Source organism: Ipomoea nil, unplaced genomic scaffold, assembly GCF_001879475.1.
Source record: "Ipomoea nil cultivar Tokyo-kokei standard unplaced genomic scaffold, Asagao_1.1 scaffold2653, whole genome shotgun sequence".
Taxonomy (NCBI): domain Eukaryota; kingdom Viridiplantae; phylum Streptophyta; class Magnoliopsida; order Solanales; family Convolvulaceae; genus Ipomoea; species Ipomoea nil.
In genome coordinates this window covers 1,728,648-1,754,724 of record NW_017619081.1, presented here as the reverse complement: position 1 = coordinate 1,754,724, position 26,077 = coordinate 1,728,648, and the positions used below count along the sequence as shown (strand labels likewise).

Sequence of the window (26,077 nt, the reverse complement as noted above, 5' to 3'; positions counted from 1 at the left end):
CGATTCGAAACCGTTAATAAAACATGTCTATCGTGTCAATCCGTTTAACCTGTTAACAAATCGTGTTCGTGTTCGTGTTAAAAATTTGAACCTCAACGTGTTTATATCTGTGTTTAGTCTTATCGTGCTCTTGTCGTTATCGTGTCGACCCGTTAACGGATTATATACATAAATTGCCAGGTCTACATATTAAAATAAGATTTCAAATAGTTGTCAAAGATGGAATAAAATCAAAATCAAAATAGCATTTATAGCTACTAATTAACCGCCCTCAATATTGTCATATTAAAATAATAAGATAAGATTACAAATATTTGTTAAGAATGTGGTAATATCAAAATAGCATTTACAACTACTAATTAATTAATCACCCTCAATACCGGTCAACATAATTGCGATAATAAAATAATATGTATAGTTATTAATTATTAAAATAGTAATATTTTTCCATAAAAGGCAAAAATTCTCTCTTCCCTAACCTGTTCCATCACGAAGCGGCCTCATTTTGATACCCTATATATTACCTACAACCTATCAGAACTAATTCTTTTTTGAGGAAGTTATCAGAACTAATTCTATTTCCTATACCACCATTGAAATAGTAAATACTTCATTATAAATAACATTCATAAGTCTGCAGAAAGCAAACCAAATTTACCAACTCAGAACCCAAAAATAATCATAAAAAAAAAAAAAAAAAAAAAAAAATGGAGGCAGAATTTTGTGGTCATGTTGTGTTGTTACCATACCCAGCACAAGGCCACATTAATCCTATTCTGCAATTCGCTAAACGTTTAGCCTCCAAAGGCGTTAAGGCCACCATAGCCACCACCACCTACACCGTCAAATCCATCCACGCCGCCGCCGTCACGGTAGAGCCCATCTCCGACGGCTTCGACGACGGCGGCTTTTCTCAAGCCCAGAACGTAGACGCGTTTCTCACTTCTTTCGAAGCAAACGGCTCCACGACTCTGTCCAACGTCATAGCCAAGTACGAGGATTCGCCGCATCCCGTGAACTGTGTCGTCTACGACTCGTTCTTCCCGTGGGCACTGGACGTGGCAAAACGCCGCGGCGTATACGCGGCGTCGTTTTTTACCAACTCCGCCACGGTTTGCGCGGTTTTCGCTCACATCCACCGTGGGAATCTCCGGCTTCCGGTGGAGATTAAGGAGAACGAGGCGGTGGTCCTGCCGGGGATTCCGCCGCTGTACGGCCCGGAAATCCCGAGGTTTATCACGGCGCCGGATAGCTATCCGGCTTACTTGCGCATGAAGATGAGGCAATTCTCCAACGTGGCAAATGCTGATTGGATATTTGGCAATACGTTTCAAGAATTAGAAGGCCAGGTACGATTAACCTGTATAATTACTTAGCTTACTGATTTTGAGGCTTAAGTCACAGAGAATTTCTTTTATGGTGGGTTTGGGAAGTTAGAAAATGTTTTTCAGAATGATTTTGAAAAATATTTTAATTTTTCGTATTTGAATTTATTTGAATGTTAGAAAATTATATTTAGCTAAAAGTTAAACGATATTGTATTTTACTGAAAAATGAATAGGTGTCAACTCATTAAGGGTTCATTTGGAAAGGAAGAAAATGACTTCTGGAAAATGTTTTCTGGAAAATAAGTCATTTTCCAAAAAACATTTTTCTTTCCGGTGTTTGGTAGTATTTTGGAAAACTTGGTGTGTTTAGTTTATTTTCTGGAAAAATGAGTAGAATAACTTGGTGTGTTTAGTTTATTTTTTAAAAAAATGAGTAGAATTGTACGTTTAAACATTCTGGTGAAAAATGACTTCCCCCAAATTTTGGCGGAAGTCATTTTCCGCCAAAATGGCTTCATTTTCCCCGGTCAACGGAAAATGTTTTTCGTTGACTGGATTTTCCTGTTGTATCCAAACACTGAAAACTCGAAAAACATTTTTCAGAAGTCATTTTCCTGATTTCCAAACGGACCTAAGTCCTTTTTTTTTTTTTTATTAAAACATCCACTTTTGGTCTAAGTATTATTATGGCATGACAATTTTTTATTTTTTATGAAGAGAGATAATACTCTAAAATTAACTTGAAGAGAGATACCAAGTGGCTTGTAGTGGCTTGTGGTCCATTGGTATTGGGTTGCTCCCCTAAATGGGAGGTGATAGGTTCAAATCTCAGTTGAGGTGAATAGTGTGCCTATATATAGGCTTTTGTCCTCGGTGAACTAAAAATTTATGAAGGCATTTTTTACTAAATTAAAATTTTTTTTTTTACCAAAATAGATATTTTCTTTTTAACTTTAGTTTTTTTGAAAACTCAAACACTAGGAAGTCGTTTTTCGAATTTACAAATGGATCGGAACCTTAATCTTTTAAAAAGATATATTCTATATACACTATATATATTGTGGGTAATTTGACAAAATTCTATATATATATATTCTTCAAGTACTTGTATTGGAAATTGGAATCTTGCTCGTTAGTATATTTTATATTTGTCCCATAGCATAATAAGAAAATTGGAAAAATGAGACGCTAGTTTCAAATAAGCAAATTATTACCAAGAAACTTGTAATACAATGGTATCATGTTGCTCCTTTATGTGGAATGTGATAGATTTGAGCCTTAGCAGAGGCATTTACAAAAGAGCAAATTATTCTTGTACTGAATGCATGGCTGGATTTTGGATCGTGCAAGATGAGCTTAATATTTATTTTTAGCCTAGCTATTTAAGAAATAAAAAAAATGTACAAATAATCTTAAAACTCATCAGTTTTTTTCCAAATCACTTATCTCTCATAATAATTAGGACCTAATTAATTTAGCATGGCCTAGCTACTTAAGAAATAAAAAAATCTACAAATAATCTTAAAATTCATAAGTTTTTTTCCAAATCACTTACATCTCCTAATAATTAGGACCTAATTAATTTAGCATGGCAAAATCATTTTGTAACTGAAAAGAAGAGTCATATATTTTACAATATTAATTTTAAAAATTGCGTTTATACTTTTGTTAGGGTTTATTTATAAGAACGAGGCCACAAAAAAATTAAATAAATAAAAAAAACGATCCTAATTGAATGTATATTATACAAATAATGTATTTTCTCTTAATGCAATGTACAATTTTAATATACTAAAAGTACATTATTTATGTATTGAATGTACATTACTTAATAATATGATTTACACAGTTGTGTGGACCATATAAGATTGTTTCCAATAAAAGTTGGCCTAGATGGGAATATGATATTTAATTTTGTGGTAATGAGATTTTGTTATGCATGGTAACAGGTTATGGCAGGGGTGTGGGATGTTTGGCCTGCCAAACTAATTGGGCCAATGGTGCCTTCATCATATTTGGATGGCAGGATTGAAGGGGACAAGGGCTATGGTGCAAGTCTATGGAAACCCCTTGGTGAAGAGTGTCTCACATGGCTGAAATCAAAGCCCAATCAATCTGTAGTTTATATTTCATTTGGAAGTATGGTGTCACTCAGCTCTAAACAGATGGAAGAAATGGTTTGGGCCTTGATAGCTTCGGACTTGGACTTCCTTTGGGTCGTGAGGGAGTCGGAGAGGGAAAAACTGCCCGACGAGTTCATAGAGGTCGTCACACCAGAAAAAGGACTAATCGTGCCGTGGTGCAACCAACTCGAAATGCTGGCCCATCCTTCAATTGGATGCTTTGTGACACACTGTGGATGGAACTCGACTCTAGAACTACTTAGCCTTGGAGTCCCAACCGTGGCAATGCCGCAATGGTCTGATCAATTTACTGACGCGAAATTTATCGAAGAGATATGGAAGGTTGGCATTTGGCCTAAGTTGGACAAGTATGGGGTTGTGAACAGAGAAGAGCTTGTGTACTGTCTTAAGGAAGTGATGGAAGGGGAGAGGAGTGAAGAGATAAAGAGGAATGCAAGAAAGTGGAGAGAGTTGGCTAAGGGTGCGGTTAGTGAAGGAGGAAGCTCGGACAATGATATCAATGAGTTTGTGGAGCATTTGAAATGTGCTAAAATTGGGAAATAATTAAGCCAAAGAGAAATATTAATTATTAATTAGCCAAAAAGATCAACTTTTTTATATATATATATAAGATAAGAAATAATAAAAGTTTCAAATTAAAGTTACTCTCACAACATTGACATAAAAAATAAAATTTAATGACAAAATAAATCATTTTAAAAATACTAGTATTTTCGCCCATGCAATGCACGTAATGGATATGTTGCAATATATTAAGAATATTTGGATCGATATATAACTATTTAAATTAGAACATCAAATATTATATAGTGCAATTGGAGATGCGGTTGGGATCATTTACGTGTTTCGATGTTATCATTGCTTGAATTTGAGCAAATAATTGCTCAAATTAATAGCTAATGTGTAGATGTACGCATATGGTACTGTAACTTTGGAGTATCATTGTTTAGTATTTTTTTATATATATATAAATTAGGCAAATGTGTTCGTTACAGGAATGAATTGCTATCTTAATTCAGGCAAATTATGTTGTGCATCGGTATGCACCATGCATGGTGTATACGAATGCAAAAATGACGTCGTTTTATTAAAAACGCGCGTCTCCCATTAAAAAAAAAATTCAGGTTCGATTCCCAGCAACAACATATGAACTAAAATTCCAGAATCGATGAACTATAATTCCATAATCTATGAACTATAATTCCATAATCTAATCTATGAACTAAAAATTCCAGAATGAATGAACTAAAATTCCAGAATCTATGAACTAAAATTTCAGAATCGATGAACTATAATTCCAGAATCAATGAACTAAAATTCCATAATCTATGAACTAAAATTCCAGAATGAATGAACAACATAATGCTGTTGCTGGGAATCGAACCTGATTTTTTTTTAAGGGGAGACGCGCGTTTTTAATAAAACGACGTCGTTTTTGCATCCGTATGCACCATGCATGGTGCATACGGATGCACAGCATAACTATCCCTTAATTCATTTGTATGTAATGATAGTAGCAACACAATATTCTCCATCATCGTCTAGAGCTAACACCTTCAGTCCATCAGGATGGGTGACTCGGGTGAAAATATATAATGGTAGAATATTAGTCAATTAGCGATCCTTTTTCTATTTTAAGTCAATTAGTAAAATTTTTAGTAAATTAGTCAATTAGAATATCATATCCAGTGATATTTTTACCTAATTTCTGTTCCATTTGTAATTGATGATGTATAATATTATTATTGAAATATTTGCGTTTCATTTTTAATTTACCTTTACTATTGTTTTAAATATGCATTTACTATTTATGATGTAGAATATTATTATTGAAATATTTTCATCTAATTTTAGTTTCTGTTCCATTTTTAATTAAAATGAAATGATTTAACCATTTATTTTTTCATATTAGTCAATTATAGATCATTTTTTATTTGCAGTCAACTACTAATATTCATTTCCTTTTATATTTTCAGTATATTAGCAATATCATATTCATTTTCAGCTAATTATTCTTTTTTTTTCAGTCAATTAGTCAATTAGCCCATTAGAATATCAGATGCAGTGATATGTTTACCTAATTTTCGTTCCATTTTTTAATTGATGATGTAGAATATTAGTATTGAAATCTTTCCGTTTCATTTTTAATTTTCGTTGCATTTTTAATTTACCTTTACTATAGTTTAGAATATTCATTTACTATTGAGGATGTAGAATATTATTATTGAAATAATTAATTTTCATTTTTAATTTACCTTTACTTAATATGTAAATTATTATCAAGGTTGTAAAACTCGGCCGCCTAGCCGCCTAGGCGCTAGGCGGCCCATAAATTTGCCGTTTTGGCCTAAAGGCGGCCAAAACGCGCCAGGCCGCCTAGGCGGTGGCCTGGGCGGCCTACTCGGCCAACTCGACCAACTCGGCCGAGTTTGGCCCAGTCGGCCGAGTTAATTGAATTTTTTTTAATTGGGGTTTTCGCTCAAAACGACGTCGTTTTGAGCGAAAAACCCAATTAAAAAAATTGAATTTTAATTTAATTTCTAAACCTAACTTCTAATAATCTAATTTCGAATTCTAATTTGAATAGAGAGAAACTGCGAGACGGACGGGAGACTGCATAGCGGAGAGCCGAGACGGCGAGACTCCATCGAACCAGCCGACGTCGAAGCTCCAGCCGCCGTCGAAGCTTCAGTCGCCGTCGAAGATCCAGCTGCCGTCGGAACTCCAGTCGCCATTGAAGGTCCAGCTCCAGCCGTCAAAGGTCCAGCTCCAGCCGTCGAAGATCCAGCCGCAGTTGTCGCCGTCGAAGGTCCAGCTCCAGCCGTCCGTCGCCGTCTAAGCTCCGGTTTCAGCCCTCCGTCACCGTTGTCTACTCGTCTGTAAGTTCACATTTCACAGTTCGGACCGTCGTTTACTGTCATTTTTGCTACTTGTCTAGTTGTTTTTATTGTCATTTTTGCTACTTATCCTATATTCCTATTATTCATTCATTCCTATGAATCATTGTCTCATTGAGTCTTTGAATTTTGCATTTTTAATTTTTTTATAAATCATATTCATTCATTCATTACTGTAATTTTCAATGTTATATTGTTATTACTGAATTGTGAATTTTGCATTTAATCTTTGAATTTTTGAATTTTGCATTTTGCATTTTCATTCATTCATTACTGTAATTTTGCTACTGTCACAAAATAAACTTGTGTATTGTATATATATAATTTTGTATATGTGAAATTGTGAATTGAATTATTTTATTGTGTTATTGTGTATGATTTTTACTTTTTTAGTTATAATGGCTTCATCAAGTGCTTCGGCTACTCAAAGTGTTGGATCTTCTGAAGCAATCACACTTAAAAGGAGATCAAATGATGTAGGGTGGGAATATGGTATTTTAGTTTATGGGAAAAATATGGATAAAGTAAAATGCTTGTTGTGCGGGAAACTATTATCCGGTGGAGTGCATCGAATAAAAGAGCATATTGCTCATATACAAGGAAATGTTGTTCCATGTTCTAAAGCTACTAAAGATGATCAACTTAAGTGTAGAAATGCAACTCAATGAAGCCAAGATGAGAAGGAAAAATAAAAAAGTTAATGAAGATAATTTAAGAGCTGAGGTGAATATTATTGGTAGAAGTGAGTCGATTGATGTTGAGGACTTGCAAGGGTCTCTTGGATCTATGAAGCCACCACGTTCACTTGGCCCAGTGGATAAGTTTGCAAGTGGCATCAATCCCGAACCTTTCATCAATTTAGGAAAGACAATGCAACAACAACGTATTGATGGTGCAATATGGAAGGAAAGGACAAATAAAGTGAAAGAATATATATGTAGATGGGCATATGAGGCCGCTATTCCTTTTCATGCATTTGAAAAGATAGCTTTAAGATTATGTTAGAAGCAGTTGGACAATTCGGTCCCGGAGTTGAATCACCAAGTAGATATGAGATGAGTGAAACATTCTTGAAAAAAGAAGTTGATAAAGTTCGTGAGTCTTTGAAGATACATGAAGAGGAGTGGAAGCTAAATGGATGCTCAATCATGACGGATGCTTGGACCGATAGAAAGAGAAGAAGTGTAATGAATTTGTGTGTGAATTCAAATTTGGGCACCGTTTTCCTTTGTTCTAAAGAATGTTTACTTGATTCACACACAAGTGAATATATTTATGAGTTTGTTGAGCATGACATTGAACAAGTTGGAGTTGAAAATGTTATTCAAGTTGTCACGGATAATGCCTCAAACAACATGGGAGCTTCAAAGTTGTTGAAAGAGAAGAGACCAACCATCTTTTGGACTTCTCGTGCCACCCACATGATAAATCTAATGCTTCAAAGAATTGGAAATCTCCCGAGGTACAAGAAAGTCCTTGATCAAGCAAAGACATTAACGATCTTTATTTATGCTCATCACAAGACTTTGGCAATGATGAGAACTTTCACAAAGAATAGAGATATAGTGAGACCCGGTGTGACTAGATTTGCATCTTCATTCCTTACTTTGCAAAGTTTAGCCGAGAAGAACTTTCACAAAGAAGAGAGATATTAGTTGTTTGAAGGAATGTATGATAGATTGATAGTTTTATTATTTGGACGTGCTATTTGATTGAATGTTGAAAACTGCTTCATTAAATTTGTCAAACTGCAAGTTTGCTACTGTTTTTTAATTTTTTTTAGAGCCCGCCTAGCGCCGCCTAGATTCCGCCTAGGCGCTAGGCGCTGCCCGACCGCCCGACTAGCGCCTAGCGCCTACTGCAACCTTGATTATTATTATTGAAATATTTCCGTTCTATTTTTAATCTCCGTTTCATTGTTTAGAATTGTGAAAGATTTATGACATAATTGTGATTGGATGTATTATACTGTTTAATATTATTGTGAAAAATTAAAATGCAATGATTTGACCATTTCTTTTTACATTTTAGTCAATTATGGATCATTTTTTATTTACTGCAAACCTTCTTGTTGTTATTATTATTATTATTATTACTAGTAATTCACCCGCGCGATGCACGGAAAAAAATTATGTTATTATAAATATAAATAAAAAACTAGAAAAACTAAAATATTTTAAATTATTTAATATAATAATATTTTTGAGCTTCCATTGGTCAAGTATTTATTATTTTTATAGAATACAAAATTACAATTAAAATTAAAATTAAAATTATAATTTTGTATGCTTAATATAATCTCTAATTATGTGCATATTCAAATAAACTTATAGAGATAATTTACATAATTACGTTGATTTATTCTTAATTGTATTTCATCTATATTATAATTTTCACAATACAAATAATAACTAAGATAATTACATTTGGAAAGCAAATTTCAAATTTTGTATGTGTAAATTTAAACTCTAATTGAACACATTTTTTATATGATTATATAATATATAGCTATTTTATTTTTCAAAAGTATATTTTTTTTATATGATTATATAATATATAGCTATTTTATTTTTTAAATGTTGTGTTTTTTTTTTATATAATAAAGGATGTTGTGGCATTAATTGTAACATTAATTATTTCCCAAACCATATAGCTTTATTATATAAAGGATTATTATTATTATTATTATTACTAGTATTTGACCCGTGCGCTGCACGGTATGTAAATTAAAAAGTATTTATTTTGTGTATGTTATGTTACAAATTGTGTGAACTAATGAGCTTAAAATTGATAACATATAAATGAAATATGATTGGAAATTCAACAAAAACAATATGAAAATGTTATATTACAGATAGTTGAAAGGTCACGGAACTAATAAAAAAGGATAAATACAAAACCACAGATTATTGAAAACCTCATGATATACAACATTAGTGGTTGATGTAGTAGTTGAAGTTGGGTCTTTGACTATCAATATTTTGAGACCGTCTGGATTGTTAACCCGAGACGCAGCAACGTACAACTGGCCGTGTACAAAAACCAGTTTCTTTAGTATTAAACCAACATGAGTTAACGTTTGTCCTTGACTTTTGTTAATGGTCATTGCATATGAAATCATAATTGGGAATTGCCTTCGTTGAAATTTGAAAGGCAATCTTGGATCAGAGGGTGATATTGACATTCGAGGTATCAACACTTTTGTACCTTTGTTAGGTCCAGTCAGAATCTCGCCTTCAATAACATGGTCTGCTAACTTTGTGATTATCAACCGAGTGCCATTGCACAAACCAAGAGAATGGTCAATGTTTCTCATTAACATTATCGGGGATCCTATTTTCAAGGTCAATGCATGATTTGGTAAACCTGAAACCCTAATGCTGTTTAGAAATTCCGGTGTGTGTATATCTCCAAATATACCGTTGTCCCCATCGGCTTTGCATACTGCATCTGAACTAAAGTACGATCTGCTCTCGGCATTATGCAACTCAGTCATATATTCATTCACTGCGTTGACCACATCGAGCGTTGGTGCTAGTATAACACGACCTATTAGATGCTCAGGGTCAGTGTTTCCATTTGCAAACATCGGAAATGTACTGTGAACAATTGTTTTAATATCATCCGCTCCAGCTGACAGTAACATGTGTTTTGGAATTTCAACCTCTGCGAAACCATCATTCCGCCCACCCAGCTTTCCATCACCGACATTAGCAATCCAATTGGCAAATTCTTGTAAGGCCTGCCGATTTCCAGGATTGGGTACCGAACATAGTCTCAGGTTTTGTGTCAACCTTAAAACTTTGCAACTATCCCATAGGTACGATGAATTTATGGCTGAAGAAACAATATCTTGCCGTGTACCTTTTGGAACTACCGGTACGATTTGACGGAAATCTCCACCCAAAACAACTGTTTTACCACCAAACGTCTTCATTTCACTGCACGGGTCTACAAAACGCAACAAATCCCTCATAGTTCGATCTAATGCTTCAAAACAATGTTTGTGCATCATGGGAGCTTCATCCCATATTATCAAACTCGTCTTTATCAACAATTCAGCCAGCTCGCTACCTTGCTTAATGTTACAGGTTGAGTCTTCATTTATTGCAATAGGTATTGCAAATCTCGAGTGAGCAGTACGGCCACCTGGTAACAAAAGAGAAGCTATGCCGCTTGAAGCCACATTTAAAACGATCTTACCTTTGGATCGGATTGCAGCTGACAACGCTCTCCACAAAAAAGTCTTTCATGTTCCACCGTAACCATAAACAAAAAATAAGCCACCTTTACCTTCCTCAATGTCTTGTATAACCGTATCATAGATGAGACTCTGTTCTTCAGTTAATTTCGCACACAACACTTCCGCATCTTCTTTCAACTGCTCACAATTGTAAGCTAACTCTTCAAATATCAACCTATTTTGAAACAACCTTGAATTATCTGTACATGGTATTGGCATCGGAGGATAGTCTTTTAAAGATTTATTTTGATGCCCCAATAGGTTTTCCAATTCGAACAATGCAAAGTTCTTTTTCTCTTCCTCTGTTAAGACCAAGTCTGTTACGATGGAAACAGTCAGAAAATTATCCTTATAACTTAATTGAATTTATACACATAAAAAAAAATACATTACCTGGTTGTTTTAATATTCTTCTTTGATAGTGTTGAGCATCTTCAGACAAATGTTGCCACACCTGATTCCAGACATTTTCCGGCCTAATAATTGATGAGGATGTTAGTAAGACAACAAATAGCTTCCTTAATGAATATGCAGTTGACCAGTAGCTTGCTTCATTTATAGCATCAATGTATTCTTTATCATCGTCTAACAATCCATGAGCATAACATGCATCTCTAAAGGTCAAGTACTCAACACCATTAACTGTCCTAATATCTTGGAAGCATTTTGGGCCACGAACTATGTTCAATAGACACCTTAAATAATAAATTTCTCCTGAATATCCTACCAATTGAGAAACCCTTCTTTCTTGGGTGCCATTCACGGATGTCCTTTTTCCACACAAATTTGGTAGGCATCTCAATGTAAGTTAATAAGCAGCTCGCTTCTTTAAACTTCTGGTTGGCTACAAATCATGCGTTAAACATACTTTGCCCAACGGTTTCTCTATTCAGGACATGATCAATAGTATCATCGTCTTGGAACACAACCGATTGGCAGTCGGGCAAGTGAAAGCTTAGTCGCTCAACCGGTGGAGTCCTGTACTGGACTTCAAAGCTAAACAACCGCCATGCGGCCTCGCATGCAGATATGTACCGGCAATCATAGTACATATTTATTTCATCAACCATCTCATTACCAGCTTCATCCATTGTAGTCTTATAAAACTCAGCCGTTACACGGTCGTTACCCTTGTTGACATACTTAAATAAGTACTTGATTGACCTAGATTGGTTACACCACTCTACATTGATGTGTGCTTTGTATTTCAATAGCAAGTACCGATTATGTGGTACAACATATCTATTGTCCAACTCTATTCCATTTTTTTTAATTGTCCTCTTATCATCCCTTCTTCGATACAACGGGTAACCATCTTGGTCAAAATGGGATGCATCAATAAATCTCTTTGGAAAATGCTTCGAGCACTTGCCATTTACCATGCACGGTGAATTACTCCTGGAAACCCCACATGGGCCGTGCAACATGAATTCTTCGACCGCTTTGTAATACTCGATGTCTATCACCTTTTCTGGGATCTCGGCCGAAATGATCGTGTCCATAAAAGCAGGATTGGCAAGGCAACTCGATTGTAGGAAAAATAATATGTGAGCATGTGGAAGACCCCGTTTCTGAAACTCAATTGTGTATATTACTGTTGAAAAAACAATAACATGATGTTAGTTCTAGAATTCGTATGATTAAGTACTGTATTAGCAAATGATCTTATAAGGAAATGCGATGCGCACCTGCCCTTATAGGACCAAACAGTTTCCCATTTTTTATTTCTTTTATTACGCAATCTAGCTTCATCTTGAAAATTCGGCAAACAATGTCCGGACGATCTTCAGCTTTCAAATTTCTTTTCTCCAAAAACCGTTGAACCTCCGGCCATTTAGGATTACATGTAAATGTAATAAACAGGTTTGGATAACCTATAAATCTGCAAATTGCCATGGCATCTTGGTAGTTCTGTATCATGTATCTTGCTCCTCCCGTGAAACTTGAAGGTAATATTATCCTTTTACCTTGAGAGCTAGGTTGCACTTCACCTCGTGTTAATGCATCAGAAAGACCTTTGTACGCCTCACATCTTAAAGCTTTTTGATTTGACCGAATGTATAGCAACCTCGAAGATTCAACCATAGTATACGCATCAACCAAGAATTGTTGGAATAACCTTTTAGCGTACGATATAGTTGAGATCTCATTTGATCTTTCGTGTATACGGAACGCAAAGTACTCTCTTTGTGAAACACTCTTTCTTGCAAAATTTTGTTTATTACTATGTGTGGCAAAATGTATATGTTCCGTGAAACCATCCTCCCCATATGGAAATAAAATTGGGTATTGCAATGGTAGATAAGCTGGGTTTAATTCATTAATTCTTTTAAGCATTCCAGACCTAGACTCGACCACGATATCACGTTCACCCATGCAAGGGTCTAGATCTCCAACAATGAGAGCAGCAACCTCTGAAGCAGTTGGTAGTGCATACGTTCTGGCATCTTTAGACCTCTTCCCGATTAATCTCATTCTAATTTCACTTGTAGGATTAGATTGCATAAATGACTTGGTCATTCGGAATGACTTAACCAAAACATTGTGGTCATCTAGCTCTTGCTTAATGTCATGAACTACATCAAGATGCACGGCAGAACCATTGCTTTCCGTCCTAAGAGATAAAAATATATAATATAAGCTTTGCAGTATTAAACAATGACAGTAATAAAAGAGTTTAGTAACCCCGTATATTATTATACCTGAAAGAGTTGGAGCGATTTTGTATCTCATTCTCTGTATCGTGAATGTATAATTGTGCAAATTTCGGTTGAGTGCCGAGTGCCGGCAGTAAACTTCCAATGCGATGGAAATTTTGACCATTTATACGGAATATGGGAGGCGATGTTCCATTGTTAATAGTCCTATCAATTTTCCCACCCATTGACGTGAAGCAAAACATATTGTTATATGACCTTATATTCTTCAAAAAACATTTGTTTTTATCACTTGATGTAAAGAATAGATCATACAACTTTTGCAGAGGCCTTGTCATCAATGGCAACTTTATCTTGCCATTCACACAACATGCGGTGTACTTAGGGCTGTCACATGATCTTGAATTGCTTGACCATTCATTGTACCAAAAAAATGCATTACAATGCTCGCAAATATACTCGGGATCACCACTATCAAAATAATAGTCTATGAAAAAAAAATTGATATTAGTCCATATGTAACAAACTAATGTAGTTCATTGTAGTCAAAAGATAGTACGTATTCGTTGGACAACATTTAATATGAAGTCACCATTTTTTTTTGGCACATTGTCATGCAAATGGTCCACAACTCCCTGGAAATCTGATATCAAATTTCGACATTGCCTGATGGGTTCAGGCTCGGACTCTACGACGACTATTTGCATGTTGTTGTCATTTGTAATACAACAATTACTTTCAAGTCCTACAGAAACGATTATATAATATATTACATGATTATTACATTCAATTTAATATTGACTTGGTAATAAGAAACGCCTTTTGGTAATATATTGATACCTAGTTGCGAATCTGGTGATCGATTTAAGTCGAAGCACCGATTCCGACAGTTGGATGTTGTTGGTATGGCGCGATCCCCATTAACTGTTTCGCCGTTTGCTTAAATTAAACAGAAATTTTCAGTAAACCTGTTAGACTATTTAGTATTCCCGTCGGATACACAATAAAATCATAGTAATATTATTACAATATGCTGTTTGAGATTATTACTATTTGTTATGTTGCTAAACGGCATTCTGCTACCCCAAACTTGCGTTGATGTAGTCTGCATTGGCGTTCTCCCCGTATAAGAATCTGTGAATTACGGAAAAAAAGGTTTTAATGAATTAGCAGTTAACCCAGGTGATTATAGATTATTTACTCAATTTCACGTTGATTACCTTGCGAGAGTGGTGATCTATTTAGGTCAAACTGATGATTATGGCGCTTGGTTAGAGGTGATTTATCAAGTTCCACGGTAGCTCGAGTTACATTTACTTAAATTATACAACAGGCGTAAACAACACACGTTAGCTAATTACTTAAATTGTTATATAATTTATTTACTAAAAATTTGGTAATATTGGTTTAGCTAATTACTATTTGATATGTTGCTTAATGTCATTCTGCTACCGGAATCTTGGATTGGGGTACTCCGTATTGTCGTTCGAATCGCATTGTCACCTGTCGATTGCAATGACAACTAATATTAACAATGATTCATTAACGTAGTGAACTGTTCCAACTGAAAACACTTACCATTTGAAAGGATACTTAAAGGCGTACTTAGTGAACTTTGGAAAACACCAATTAGCGGTGTACCCATTCTTGTATTCTTGTTAGATTGAAGGAACGACATGGACGCTGCATCATTGACATTGATATCTTCATTATCTGTTAGAATTATAGAATGTTATCAATACACATGTATTATTTGGTGTAACAATTTTGGTTACTCATACCGAGATGTACTTTAATTAATCAATCAGTGTCCCAATATTGACATAATTTTATACACACGACGTTAAAGTAATTCTTAATTTATTATTTAGTCATGAATAATAATTACATTACAGATATATTGAGTACATGAAGTAATTCTTAATATATTATTTAGTCGTTATTAAAGAATCGAGTACATGAATTTGTGATACATAAACAATTAAACTTAGTGTTTAAATAATAATCATAATATTTATGCGGACTGCGATTACGTAATCGTTATTATTATGACTAAATAATAAAACAATTTATGCTTAGGACAATTAAACATCTTATGAATACATATTACGTGATCGTCTTGACTATGCTTAGGACATTAAACATTTTTTATCAGGATGGTTACCATACTAATAATAAATGTATTTGTTTTATAATAATACATTTCAGTGTTATTCTAATCAAATTTATATAGCAATAATAATAATTGACTAATAATAATAATAATAATAATAATAATAATAATAATAAACACAATAACCGTAATAATAGAATATAATAATTATAATAATAATAACAATAATAATAATAATAATAATAATAATAATAATAATAATAAAACTAAAAAGGAGAAATGCGTTGATGACTACAGCTAGCCTCCTTGGGTGAAGTTCACCGCTGTCCTTCCCTTCCAGAAACACCTATCACGCTCTTTCCTAAGCTAGCACACTCATCCATTGTTGGTTCTCTCACAAAAATGGAGTTCATTACTCCGGTTAGGGTTCGATTTGGCCATCTCGACCCGTCTATACTATGGATTCGCGATGAAGATGATCTCACTGTGAAGTATAGGTTGACGCATACGACTCAACAATACTCAATCCGAGTGTTAAGACCATAGTCAAAACCCCGATTCGGAGTTATAAACGGTGTTTCGTGCTATATATTAGCAATATACACAGCCGGCTGTCATGGAGGTTTGAGGAATCGAAGCTTGGTGGTAGTAGATCCATCGATTGATCAACAATGGAGAAATGCAGAAATGGGTGTTCTCCTACACCATTTCTACAATTTTTTTGCAGTTGGGTAATGATTTCTAACCCTATCTCTTCTAAATTTTCAGATCTAAGTAGTTTGTATGTATATCTATCTAAAACGTATATTTGTAGACCTAATTTATAGAAATCTTGTACGTGTATTATGAAATTTGTTTATCAGAACAAATATATACTGGAATTTATATAGTTTATAGCGTTTGAGATAGTATTTGGGGCAAGAACATATGCATAGGGTTTATATGCTTTTAAATAGTATTTAGGGCAATAATCTAACACAGATTATTATAAATAAGGATAAGAGTATATAGAATTACCTGGGTTGTTGCTGTTCTGTTTCCGCTTTGCACCAATCGTGGTTGAAGTTGTGATTTTCTTCATTTGTGTTCGTCTGGAAATGTCTTTTCTGCAGTTCTAATTATCAGTTTTGTTTAGGTGTTGATGCAGAGAGAATAAAAATATGTCTATGTTGATTGTTATATAGTAGTACAGACTTCAAAACCAAGATTGGTAGCCCAACATTGGAAACTGGCCAATATAAATCAAGTTGGAATACTAAAAGTTTTAGTTGGGCTACTTAATGCATATTGATATGAATATACGTGCTAGTTGCATATTATTAGTATTTCCTTCTAATAATTTTATTGATTATTCATTAGTACAATTATTCTGAAATATGTTATTTTAATTGCTGTAGTAATATGTTATTTTTCAGGTACCTTGCATATAAAAAGAGATGTGTTTGTGAACATGTGGTGACATGTTTTCACTATCATAGTACCAATGCTATCCAGTTTGGTAGTTACAATTGCTAATGAAGCCTCAAAGATAAGTTTTAAGCCTAGACAATAGACTAAAATCTACTTTCATATATATTGATATTTAAAAATAATATTATTACATTGTTTCTAACAAATCTCTATTTTATTCTCCCTTGATACATGTAATTATCTTGTGGAATCTGTAATACCAAATAGAAAGTTGATCTTAAAGTTGTTTAGCATCAATTAACCATTTTGTATTTGCAAATGGTAACTGCAAAATCTCTAAATATAATACAATGATCATGTTAGAGATTTCTAATACCGTGCTTATTGTGAGGGCACATTTGAATAACAATGGTATCTAAATTTAATTATTGTGGACAAAAATGCAGGCAAGCTGCTACCTAATCTATGATGGTTCAAAGGATTTGGAAGAGAGTTTATATTGCAAGTTGTTGTGAGCACTGCTGTGGCCTCTAGTGGACCTTATAATGCACGTTGTCAAACCCAGTTGCACTTTCATTATACAAGATAAGTTTTAATTACATAATTAGCTATCACTATACTTAAGTAAACGTGTGTTCCCTACTCATGTACTCAATGTAATATATCTGAGTTATATTTTGAGTTGCATTATATTATGCTTTCTGAATCCGCGATGGAAATCAAATTGTCTCTTTACTTTATTAGAGTATTAGTAATTTCAGGTTTATAAATTCAAGTTTACTGAAAATACTAATCAGATCTGATTGGATTTTTTTTTTCTGGTTATGTTAGGCTATTGAAATACCTTTAGGATGAAGTTATATTACATTTGTACTCAGAATGGTGTTTTTGCATCCATTCTAAAGTATAATGAAGTGCGTCTAACTTGATCCTACTAAAAAAAATCTAATGAAGTAACAAAGGTGTTAACCTTTCTGTTAGAATACTAATAGATTGAAAACTCTGAAGTTTGATATATTTTACGTTTGAAAATTGATGTTTAAGAACACATTCTATTATATTCTGCAAGCACAATTAATATATTATTTTAAAAGTATTTTTGTTCCCTTATATTAAGTACAATGTTAATATGCTGTTTACATGTATCCAGTGTGTTCAAATTTGGATATCAACATGCTTTGCTTTTGGTGATTAGAAAAATGAAGAAGGAGTGACATCAACAAATATACATGGTGAGATATATCTTTTTCTAACTAATTTAGTTTTGTACTCTTTGTATAAATAGTTTATTAATCAGTGTATAGTTATTGATAGCATGTAATCTAAGTAGAAGTGATGGATAAGTGCCTTTAGGATTAGATTAAAAAAAAAGAGTTCATATTTACAAACTTTACATTGTTAGGAATAGAACATGGAAAACTAACTATTTATCACTAAGCTTTATCTTACATTGATCTGGCCACTAATGTTTTAAATTAACAAATTACAATTGAAGTTATATACGTATGCTAATATATACTATCTGCATTGTCTTTTTCCATCGCGGGATGTTAATACTCGTTTACTTTATGTGGAATCAATCTCTTCTTTAGTACCTACAAACAAAACAACAAACAAAATTTGCAGAAAAGATACAAAGTTATCCTTACTAATAACATAAGTTAATCTTTGCGAACTGCAACAAATTAAAAAAAAAAAAAAAAAAAGAGAGAGAGTCTAAAAATGTTGTCAAACTGTCTAAGGACAATCACAAGTGTGTCCTCACAAAACCATCCACAAAAAAAAAAAAAAAAAAAAAAAAGTTCAGTAGAGCACATCCCAGACATTCTACTCATTACACATTCATTATTTCTCCATTTTGACCACAGCTTCCTTGCTTTGTTTAGAACTTTGTGTGCTGGAAAATTCATCAATCAGGGACCTCTTGACAGTGCCATTCTCAATGGTGTTCTCTGCATTCAGCCTCTGTGCAACAACTTGTAGAGGACTTTCAGCTTCATTTGCTTGGTCATTTTCCTACAAAGTAGAGATTTGAAACTGTAAGTACTAATTAATTTGCATTTTTAAAGTAACTAGTATTTGACCCGTGCACTGCACGGTATGTAAATTAAAAAGTATTAATTGTGTGTATGTTAAGTTACAAATTGTGTGAACTAATGCGGTTAAAATTTATAACATATAAATGAAATATGTTTGGGAATTCAACAAAAACAATATGAAAATGGTATATTACAAATAGTTGCAAGGTGATGGTACTAAGAAAAGAGAACTTTACAAAATTACAAATTATTGAAAACTTCATGATATACAACATTAGTGGTTGATGTAGTAGTTGAACTTGAGCCTTTTACTATCAATATTTTGAGACCGTCTGGATTGTTAACCCGAGATGCAGCTCCGTACAACTGACCGTGTACAAAAAACAATTTCTTTAGTATTAAACCTACATGAGTCAACGTTTGACCTTGACTTTTGTTTATGGTCATTGCATATGAAAGCATCAATGGAAACTGCCTTCGTTGAAACTTGAACGGCAATCTTGGATCAGAGGGTGACATTGACATTCGGGGAATCAACAGTTTTGTACCTTTGTTAGGACCAGTCAGAATCTCGCCTTCAATAACATGGTCTGCTAGCTTTGTGATTATCAACCGAGTTCCATTGCACAAACCAAGAGAATGGTCAATATTTCTCATTAACATTACTGGTGAACCGATTTTCAAAGTCAGTGTATGATTTGGTAGACCTGAAACCCTAATGCTGTTTAAAAATATCGGTGTGTGTACATCTCCAAATATACCGTTGTCGCCATCAGCTTTGCATACTGCGTCTGAACTATAGTATGACCTGCTTTCGTCATTATGCAACTCAGTCATATAGTCATTGATTGCGTTGACCACATCGAGTGTTGGTGCTAATATAGCACGACCTAGCAGATGAACGGGGTCAGTGTCTCCATTTGCAAACATAGAAAATGTACTGTGCACAATTATTTTAATATCATCCCCTCCGGATGACAGTAACAATGATAATATAATAATATTAAAATGAGAGACGAACGAATCGAGAAGATTCATTTCTTCATCTCTGTCTCTCTCTACATTCATTTGCTTATTCCATCCTCCTACTTCTCTGTTCTTTCTATTTTTTTTTGGAAATATCCAGTTCTAGATCTGTGGGGTGACTTATGAGAAGCTGAAATTTCATTGATCACCTACATCTCTGTCTCTAGTATTGCACCCTTGCGTTGCACGCCCATGATATTATGATGCAATATATAAAAGATTGAAGATATAGGACCATTAACGTTTTAGATGTAATAAAAAAGACAAAATATAATTTATTGGCGTTCCATAAACAAAAAAATTACACATTATTAAAGATTTCTTTGTAAACTACATTTTGAGTTTTGTTTAAAAGACCTCTAGATTCCCCACAAATTAAGACATTAAGACCGTCAGGATTATTCACCCTAGAAACTGCTACTGTACTACATATAATTGGTCATGGTTAAAAACTGGTTTTTTCAGTAACAAACCAACATGTGAAAGCGTTTGACCTTGACTTTTGTTGATTGTCGTTGCATATGACAACATAAGTGGAAACTGCTTTCTTTGAAATTTAAATAGAAGTCTTGGGTCTGAAGGAGTCAAAGATAACCTTGGTATCAACACATTTGTACCTGCAGGAGTCAAAGATAGCCTTGGTATCAACACATCTGGAAGTCTTGGGTCTGAAGGAGTTTGATTTTGATTGGACGATAAATCAATTGATTTGAAAGGAACTTGTAATTTTTTGTTGAACTAAAATATCATTTTTTATAAATACAAATAAAATAAATGTAATTCAATTTTTGCATTATTAGGAAACAATCCATTAAAATGTAGAAATATCTACATCAAAGAAGTATATAATTTACAGTTGGTTCGTTATTTTCATTATTGCTCGATTAATTTTGTACGCAAAGATGTCAATTTGGCAGCTCATGCCTTAGCAAAACATATTGATGCGACTGACGTTCGTTCGGTTTGGAGGGATTATCCTCCCCTTTTTGTCTCATTTAATGCAATCTGATTTCCTTGGCTTTCAAAAAAAAAAAATTAACATGTGAATTAATATATAAATTCTAAATATAAGTTTATATCTAAAGGAGTTATAACTGTTATATAACTTCATAGAATTTATATATATTAAAATATATAAAACATACTCCGTATATTTTACGTAATACAGCTGCACAAATATTCTCAAATAAATAAATAAATTATATATAATTAAAATGAAGGTTCTGGAATGGTGTATACGTGTAATGCTGATGGCATGCCACGTTATTTATTTATTTATTTATTTGTTAGGAATAATGTTCAAATTGGCCACTGAACGTAACTTGAAAATGCAATTAGGCCACTGAACGAAAATAAAGTGTAATTAGGCCACTGAACACTCTAAAAATGTGCAATTTCACCTGATAGCAGGTTACCCTCAATTTTAGCAGGTTATCTGCTTACGTGGCAGCTGAGTTGGCATTTTTAATAAATTTTAAATCATTTTTAATAAATTTTAATAATAAATTTTTATTTTAAAAAATTTTAAAAAAATAAAAATGACTTTATTTTATTTTTTTATTTTATTTTTTTCAATTTTTTATAAAATTTATTATTAAAATTAATTATTAAAAATTATTAAAAATGCCAACTCAGCTGCCACGTAAGCATGTAACTTGCTAAAATTGATGATAACTTGCATCCGGTGAAATTGCATACGTTTGGAGAGTTCAGTGGCCTAATTGCACATTTTTAGAGTGTTTAGTGGCTTAATTGCACTTTTTATTCATTCAGTGACCTAATTGCATTTTCAGGTTACGTTCAGTGGCCAATTTGAATCTTATTCCTATTTATTAAAAAAGAAAAGAGGAGGATGAAGGGTCTAGAACTGCTTCCTCCTTCTCTCGCATAGTCGTACGATTCATCTGCTCAAACCTAATTCGGACACATCGTCTCACTCTCTGTCTCTCTGTAATACCGTCTCTTTGAGACTTCTTTACTCTCATCCTCTCGCCTAAATCGTCTCATTTCACCATTTACGGACATCACCATCTCTCGATATCTCTCTCTATTACCGTCTGAATTTGTTGAATCCGTAAAATCTTCTCAACACAAGCTCATTTTTAAGTTCATACAAAGAAAGGTATGTATTTTCTTAACTTAGATTTCTTTATTTTGCTTCTCAAAACCTAAATTATATTTTACATCATTTTAATCTTCCGGTTTTTTTTTTGTTTTTTTTTTTTTTTTGTTTGAAAACAGACCGGCTTATTTCTAATATTTAGTATTTGCAGTTTGATAAATACCTCATGCAATTAAATTTTTGTCTTGGTGCTTCTATATTCTCGTAGATCTACGAACTAATTCGTTTTTTGAGTAATTTTTAAATCTTATATCACAAATCTACAATCTGAAAAAAAAATTTCGGAGTTTAAATGATATTCTCTGTACTGCATTTCTTTTTTGGTGTGATATATTTTTCCTTGATTGAATATGTTTTTCTGTTTTTTTTTTTTAAAAAAAAAAACTAAATAGAAAAGTTCTATTGAGCTTTATTCTCCTATTCTTCTATTACCGCTAAAATTCCTAATCTTTGTTTATTATACTTTAGGGATTCCTGTTTATAATTTTAATTTTTAGTAAAATTACTAATCTTATATTTATTTTTTTTAATTTTTTTTGTGTGAGGATGAACTTGGTGACAAATGTTCTTAGAGCAGATCAGTGAATGAGACATAAGCAAGATTTGAGGAGAATACAACAGTTGAAATAAACACATTTCAGATTAGTTTGTGCTTTACCTTTTATTTCGTTAATATTGTTTTCTTTGTTCCATATAATGGTGGATTTTTTAAGTTTCTTCATAATAATCCAATGTGAGAAACAATTTGTACTGCCCTACTCTACATGTGTTATAGAGTGTTTATATTTGTTTGAGCAGAATATGATCTATTTAAATAGGGGAAGAGTTGGCCTTTGCATTGTATTTGGGTATGTGCTTATCATTGTGTCAGTAGAAATGAAGAGTTTATTCCTAAGTAATGATAGCTGGTGTCATTAAACATTGCATCACACTATCACAGTCGTTAAGTGTATGATCATGGTTTTTTGACTAACTGTTATATTTATAGTGTATAATAATCTTTATTGTTATACTTCAGGTAATAAGTATAGTATTTTAAAAAGTTTAGGTTGTGTGATTGCTTTAAAATATTTTTTGTTTCCATCTCAATTCTTGATTATTTTTGCTATGTATGTTAGAAAGTATGGAATAGACTAATGTGTCACTTCTTTGCCACAAGTTCATTTTTACATCAAGTTTTTTTTTACATGTCTGCACACTTAATTATATCTTTAGTTACTTAATTTTTTTAGGGAATTAAATTTGAGCTTTTAAAGTTTCAATCAACCAATTTGAAAGTGATTGAGAAGGCAGAGATAGCTTACATTATGAAGTTGATTATGCACATTTGTAAAGGTGTATGAACACAACTTTCAAAGCTAAATTTTTTCTTTTATTTTTTTAAAACAACATTTGCTCAATTTTTTTTCTTCAAAATGTGCATAAGTAGTTTTTAGCCTTCTTGTTGTAGTAAGTAGCCCTAAAATGCTAAAATAAGTAATTTTAGGCTTGTTGGTATACATATGCTAATATTTAGTAAGTACCCTTAAGATGAGAATTTGGTGTTTTCTAACTAAAGCAGGCAGATAGAATATAGAACAAAATAAGTAACAAAATAAGAAATAAAAAAACAAAAAAGCATAGCATATAAAGCACTTCTAAAAAAGTGCATACTAACAAAATAGGCACAAACATCACTGATACAATATGCATTTGCTAGTGCATATTGTAAGAAACTGTTTTCAAAAAACAAAGAAACTGTTTTCAAAAAAAAAAACACATTGATACACACAGTAGTGCATATTGAAGAAAATTAATTCAAATTGAAGAAAATTAGATTTTCTGCTGTTTAATGAGAACAACCTTAGATCTCTTAACTTCTTTGCTTGATGAGAATTGGTCTAGTATGCTCTTAGTCGCTCCATACTCCACTGGTTCATCATTGTCATCCAACCTTAGCTTTTCACTGTTTGGCATATAAGAACTTCTAACTTCATCCCAAGATTCACTCTCCCGTTTCCCAAAAAAATAAAAAAAATTAGTTAGACAATGAATTAATAAAATAACTAAGTGAATAGATCAGGTATGTACCTCAGACTCCTGCTCTTGACTCAGACTCCTGCTCTTGATCTTCTTCATCAAGCATCCTAGAGAGATGGTCATGATCATCATTCAAAGAAGGGCAGTATATTTCAACAATTAAGGTATATAAATAAAAACAGTGTACACTGGAAAGTTGAGACAATAGATTAAAAAAAATTCAAACTGGAAATCTGAAACAATAAATTAAAACATATCAATCAATTCCTTATTTGGAACACTTTCAAATTAGGTTCAACTTCTGACTTGCTAGCTTCACTGATAGTTTGATTAGTGTTCAACCTTCACTGTTTGTAGCTGGATTAGGATACCATTTAAGACTTAAATATCTTGATTCCTCCAAACTGTGAGTGACTAATGGCAAGAAGCTTGAATACTATATAGACCTGTTTCCTGTAGAATGGTATACACTGCAATGCTGCATAGTTCTCTGCTTCTTAAGACTATACAGAAAAAAAAATTAAAGTTAATTAATGTAGAGTTGATATTAGTAAGTCGTTATAAATTGCTGTTAATTTATCTTTTTCATTGATTGCTTACCTCAACTTTCCATGTGTGTAAATACTTCGGAATGTCTTCCAATGCTTCACAGTACTTTTCATCACATTCAGACATCTGTTGCATTTGCGTGTTTATTTCTTCATCTCTGTCTCTAGTATTGCGTGTTTATTTGGTAAATATTTTATGCACTTATCTCTCGATTTACATTTAGTACAGTAGTATATTTCCAGCTCTGCAAATTTTATTTTATTTTATTCTGTAGAGTAACAAAATGGCGATAGATCAAGTTGAAATCCTAGATCTGGATCATGCATGAGGGTAGTTGGTTTTTTGGTGCAGTTCTCTTATAGATCTGGATCATGCACGAGGGTATTGTATACTAATAATTTCAACCTTCACGGGACAATTGTTTACTAATAATTTTTTAACTGAACTGCACCAACTATACTTTGACAGTTAAAGGACTTCAATTGGCGATGGGCATAGAGTATACAATTGGGCAAATTGGACTCAAAGGAGTATAAAATTCCAGGTACGTATATTACTGGCAATGTACAATTTATTTAGCATAGTATTGATTGATCATAGTTGGTGTCAGTGTGTCACATATTTACATAAAAAAAAAGTGAAATAAAAAACACTACACAGATAAGAGAACAATAATGAAATTGAATTAACGGATTGAAATTAACATTACACACTAACATAAACACACATGTATTAGTTGAATTAAAGGATTCAAATTAGTTATGCATTTGGATTATACCTCTATTTGGAGCAATGTGTTTCCTCTGGCAAATTGTGACCAAGCTTCTTTGTTACTTGTAGCATCCTCCCTTCCTTGACCAAATTATTTCGAGAATTCACCTTGACATCAGAGAATATTTCAAATTCTTTCTTCATCAACATGCACTTTGAATTTTTAATACTTCTCTCTGAATTCATGGAATATCAACAGTTGATAGGCAAACTATCTAATTTTCAACACCATGAAGCAATTCAGATGTGAACATTCAATTTTATTCTTAATCTGTGTATTTTGATTCGTTTTTTTAGCTAAAAATTTTAGATTCATGGATTTCATGCAATTTATAAACAAGGAGCATTACCATTCAAATTCAAATCCAATATCCCTCAGTTTAACTCAGTACCTAGGAATTACATCACCCCTTAGTTCTACATGAAGCATAATACCATTTTGTGTCACTTTCTATGAATAGTTGAATACAATTCTAGTAGCAACACAAAAATCTTCAAACTGCCATAACAAAAGACTAAGACCAAATTTATCTTAGAAATTACTGTATTTTGCATTTTAATACAGTTTTGATGGTTGAATGACTTTGCAGGTACTAAACTTCCCTAAGAAAAATGCAGAATCACTGAGATGGAAGTATAACATAGTATTTGTCTGCTTCCTACAGAGGCAAGTTATTATAAATGTTACGATAATAGATAGTTCCTTTCTGTTTTAGACTAATAAAGTAATACCCTAGTTGCAAATCCAATATTAAATAT

At 33.1% G+C, this 26,077-nt stretch overlaps 3 protein-coding genes and 2 long non-coding RNA genes across 9 annotated transcripts; 3 read left to right on the top strand and 2 right to left on the bottom strand.

The window, feature by feature from the left end:
* The first annotated feature begins 679 nt into the window (after nt 1–679).
* Nucleotides 680–4,087, top strand: LOC109154662 (UDP-glycosyltransferase 74B1-like). Its single transcript, XM_019302398.1, has 2 exons — nt 680–1,349; nt 3,278–4,087. Exons 1-2 carry the CDS (start codon nt 708–710, stop codon nt 4,013–4,015), a joined length of 1,380 nt encoding a protein of 459 aa, XP_019157943.1. The 5' UTR covers nt 680–707; the 3' UTR covers nt 4,016–4,087.
* Nucleotides 4,088–6,087: 2,000 nt separating this feature from the next.
* Nucleotides 6,088–7,021, top strand: LOC109154663. The gene is made up of 2 exons (XR_002049759.1): nt 6,088–6,351; nt 6,763–7,021. It is a non-coding gene; the product is annotated as an uncharacterized LOC109154663 (long non-coding RNA).
* A 2,214-nt stretch (nt 7,022–9,235) lies between these two features.
* LOC109154705 lies at nt 9,236–13,496 on the bottom strand. The gene is made up of 6 exons (XM_019302439.1): nt 13,315–13,496; nt 12,301–13,226; nt 11,481–12,206; nt 11,006–11,197; nt 10,663–10,929; nt 9,236–10,518 (listed from the first exon to the last, which is right to left on the bottom strand). The coding sequence occupies exons 1-6, from the start codon at nt 13,494–13,496 to the stop codon at nt 9,236–9,238; spliced, it is 3,576 nt and encodes a 1,191-aa protein (XP_019157984.1).
* A 5,141-nt stretch (nt 13,497–18,637) lies between these two features.
* LOC109154704 lies at nt 18,638–19,761 on the bottom strand. Its single transcript, XM_019302438.1, has 2 exons — nt 19,240–19,761; nt 18,638–18,808 (listed from the first exon to the last, which is right to left on the bottom strand). Exons 1-2 carry the CDS (start codon nt 19,759–19,761, stop codon nt 18,638–18,640), a joined length of 693 nt encoding a protein of 230 aa, XP_019157983.1.
* Nucleotides 19,762–21,730: 1,969 nt separating this feature from the next.
* LOC109154664 lies at nt 21,731–25,988 on the top strand. 5 transcript variants are annotated; one of them, XR_002049762.1, is made up of 5 exons: nt 21,731–21,979; nt 22,525–22,624; nt 24,822–24,928; nt 25,016–25,091; nt 25,909–25,988. It is a non-coding gene; the product is annotated as an uncharacterized LOC109154664 (long non-coding RNA). The 5 variants fall into 5 exon arrangements; XR_002049764.1 differs by lacking the exon at nt 22,525–22,624; XR_002049761.1 differs by lacking the exon at nt 22,525–22,624 and having other exon boundaries at nt 24,074–24,928.
* Nucleotides 25,989–26,077: the final 89 nt, after the last annotated feature.

What these genes read in the sequence shown, in the direction of transcription:
- LOC109154704 (XM_019302438.1), bottom strand. Translation starts at nt 19,761, where the DNA reads ATGTTTGCAAATGGAGACACTGACCCCGTTCATCTGCTAGGTCGTGCT. An exon ending in AAGGTCAAACGTTGACTCAT is followed by an intron (nt 18,809 to 19,239) that starts GTAGGTTTAATA and finishes TCTACTTTGTAG; the next exon opens with GAAAATGACCAAGCAAATGA.
- LOC109154705 (XM_019302439.1), bottom strand. Translation starts at nt 13,496, where the DNA reads ATGGGTGGGAAAATTGATAGGACTATTAACAATGGAACATCGCCTCCC. An exon ending in AATCGCTCCAACTCTTTCAG is followed by an intron (nt 13,227 to 13,314) that starts GTATAATAATAT and finishes TTTATCTCTTAG; the next exon opens with GACGGAAAGCAATGGTTCTG. An exon ending in TAGAGAAACCGTTGGGCAAA is followed by an intron (nt 11,198 to 11,480) that starts GTATGTTTAACG and finishes ATGGATTGTTAG; the next exon opens with ACGATGATAAAGAATACATT.
- LOC109154662 (XM_019302398.1), top strand. Translation starts at nt 708, where the DNA reads ATGGAGGCAGAATTTTGTGGTCATGTTGTGTTGTTACCATACCCAGCA. An exon ending in TTCAAGAATTAGAAGGCCAG is followed by an intron (nt 1,350 to 3,277) that starts GTACGATTAACC and finishes GCATGGTAACAG; the next exon opens with GTTATGGCAGGGGTGTGGGA.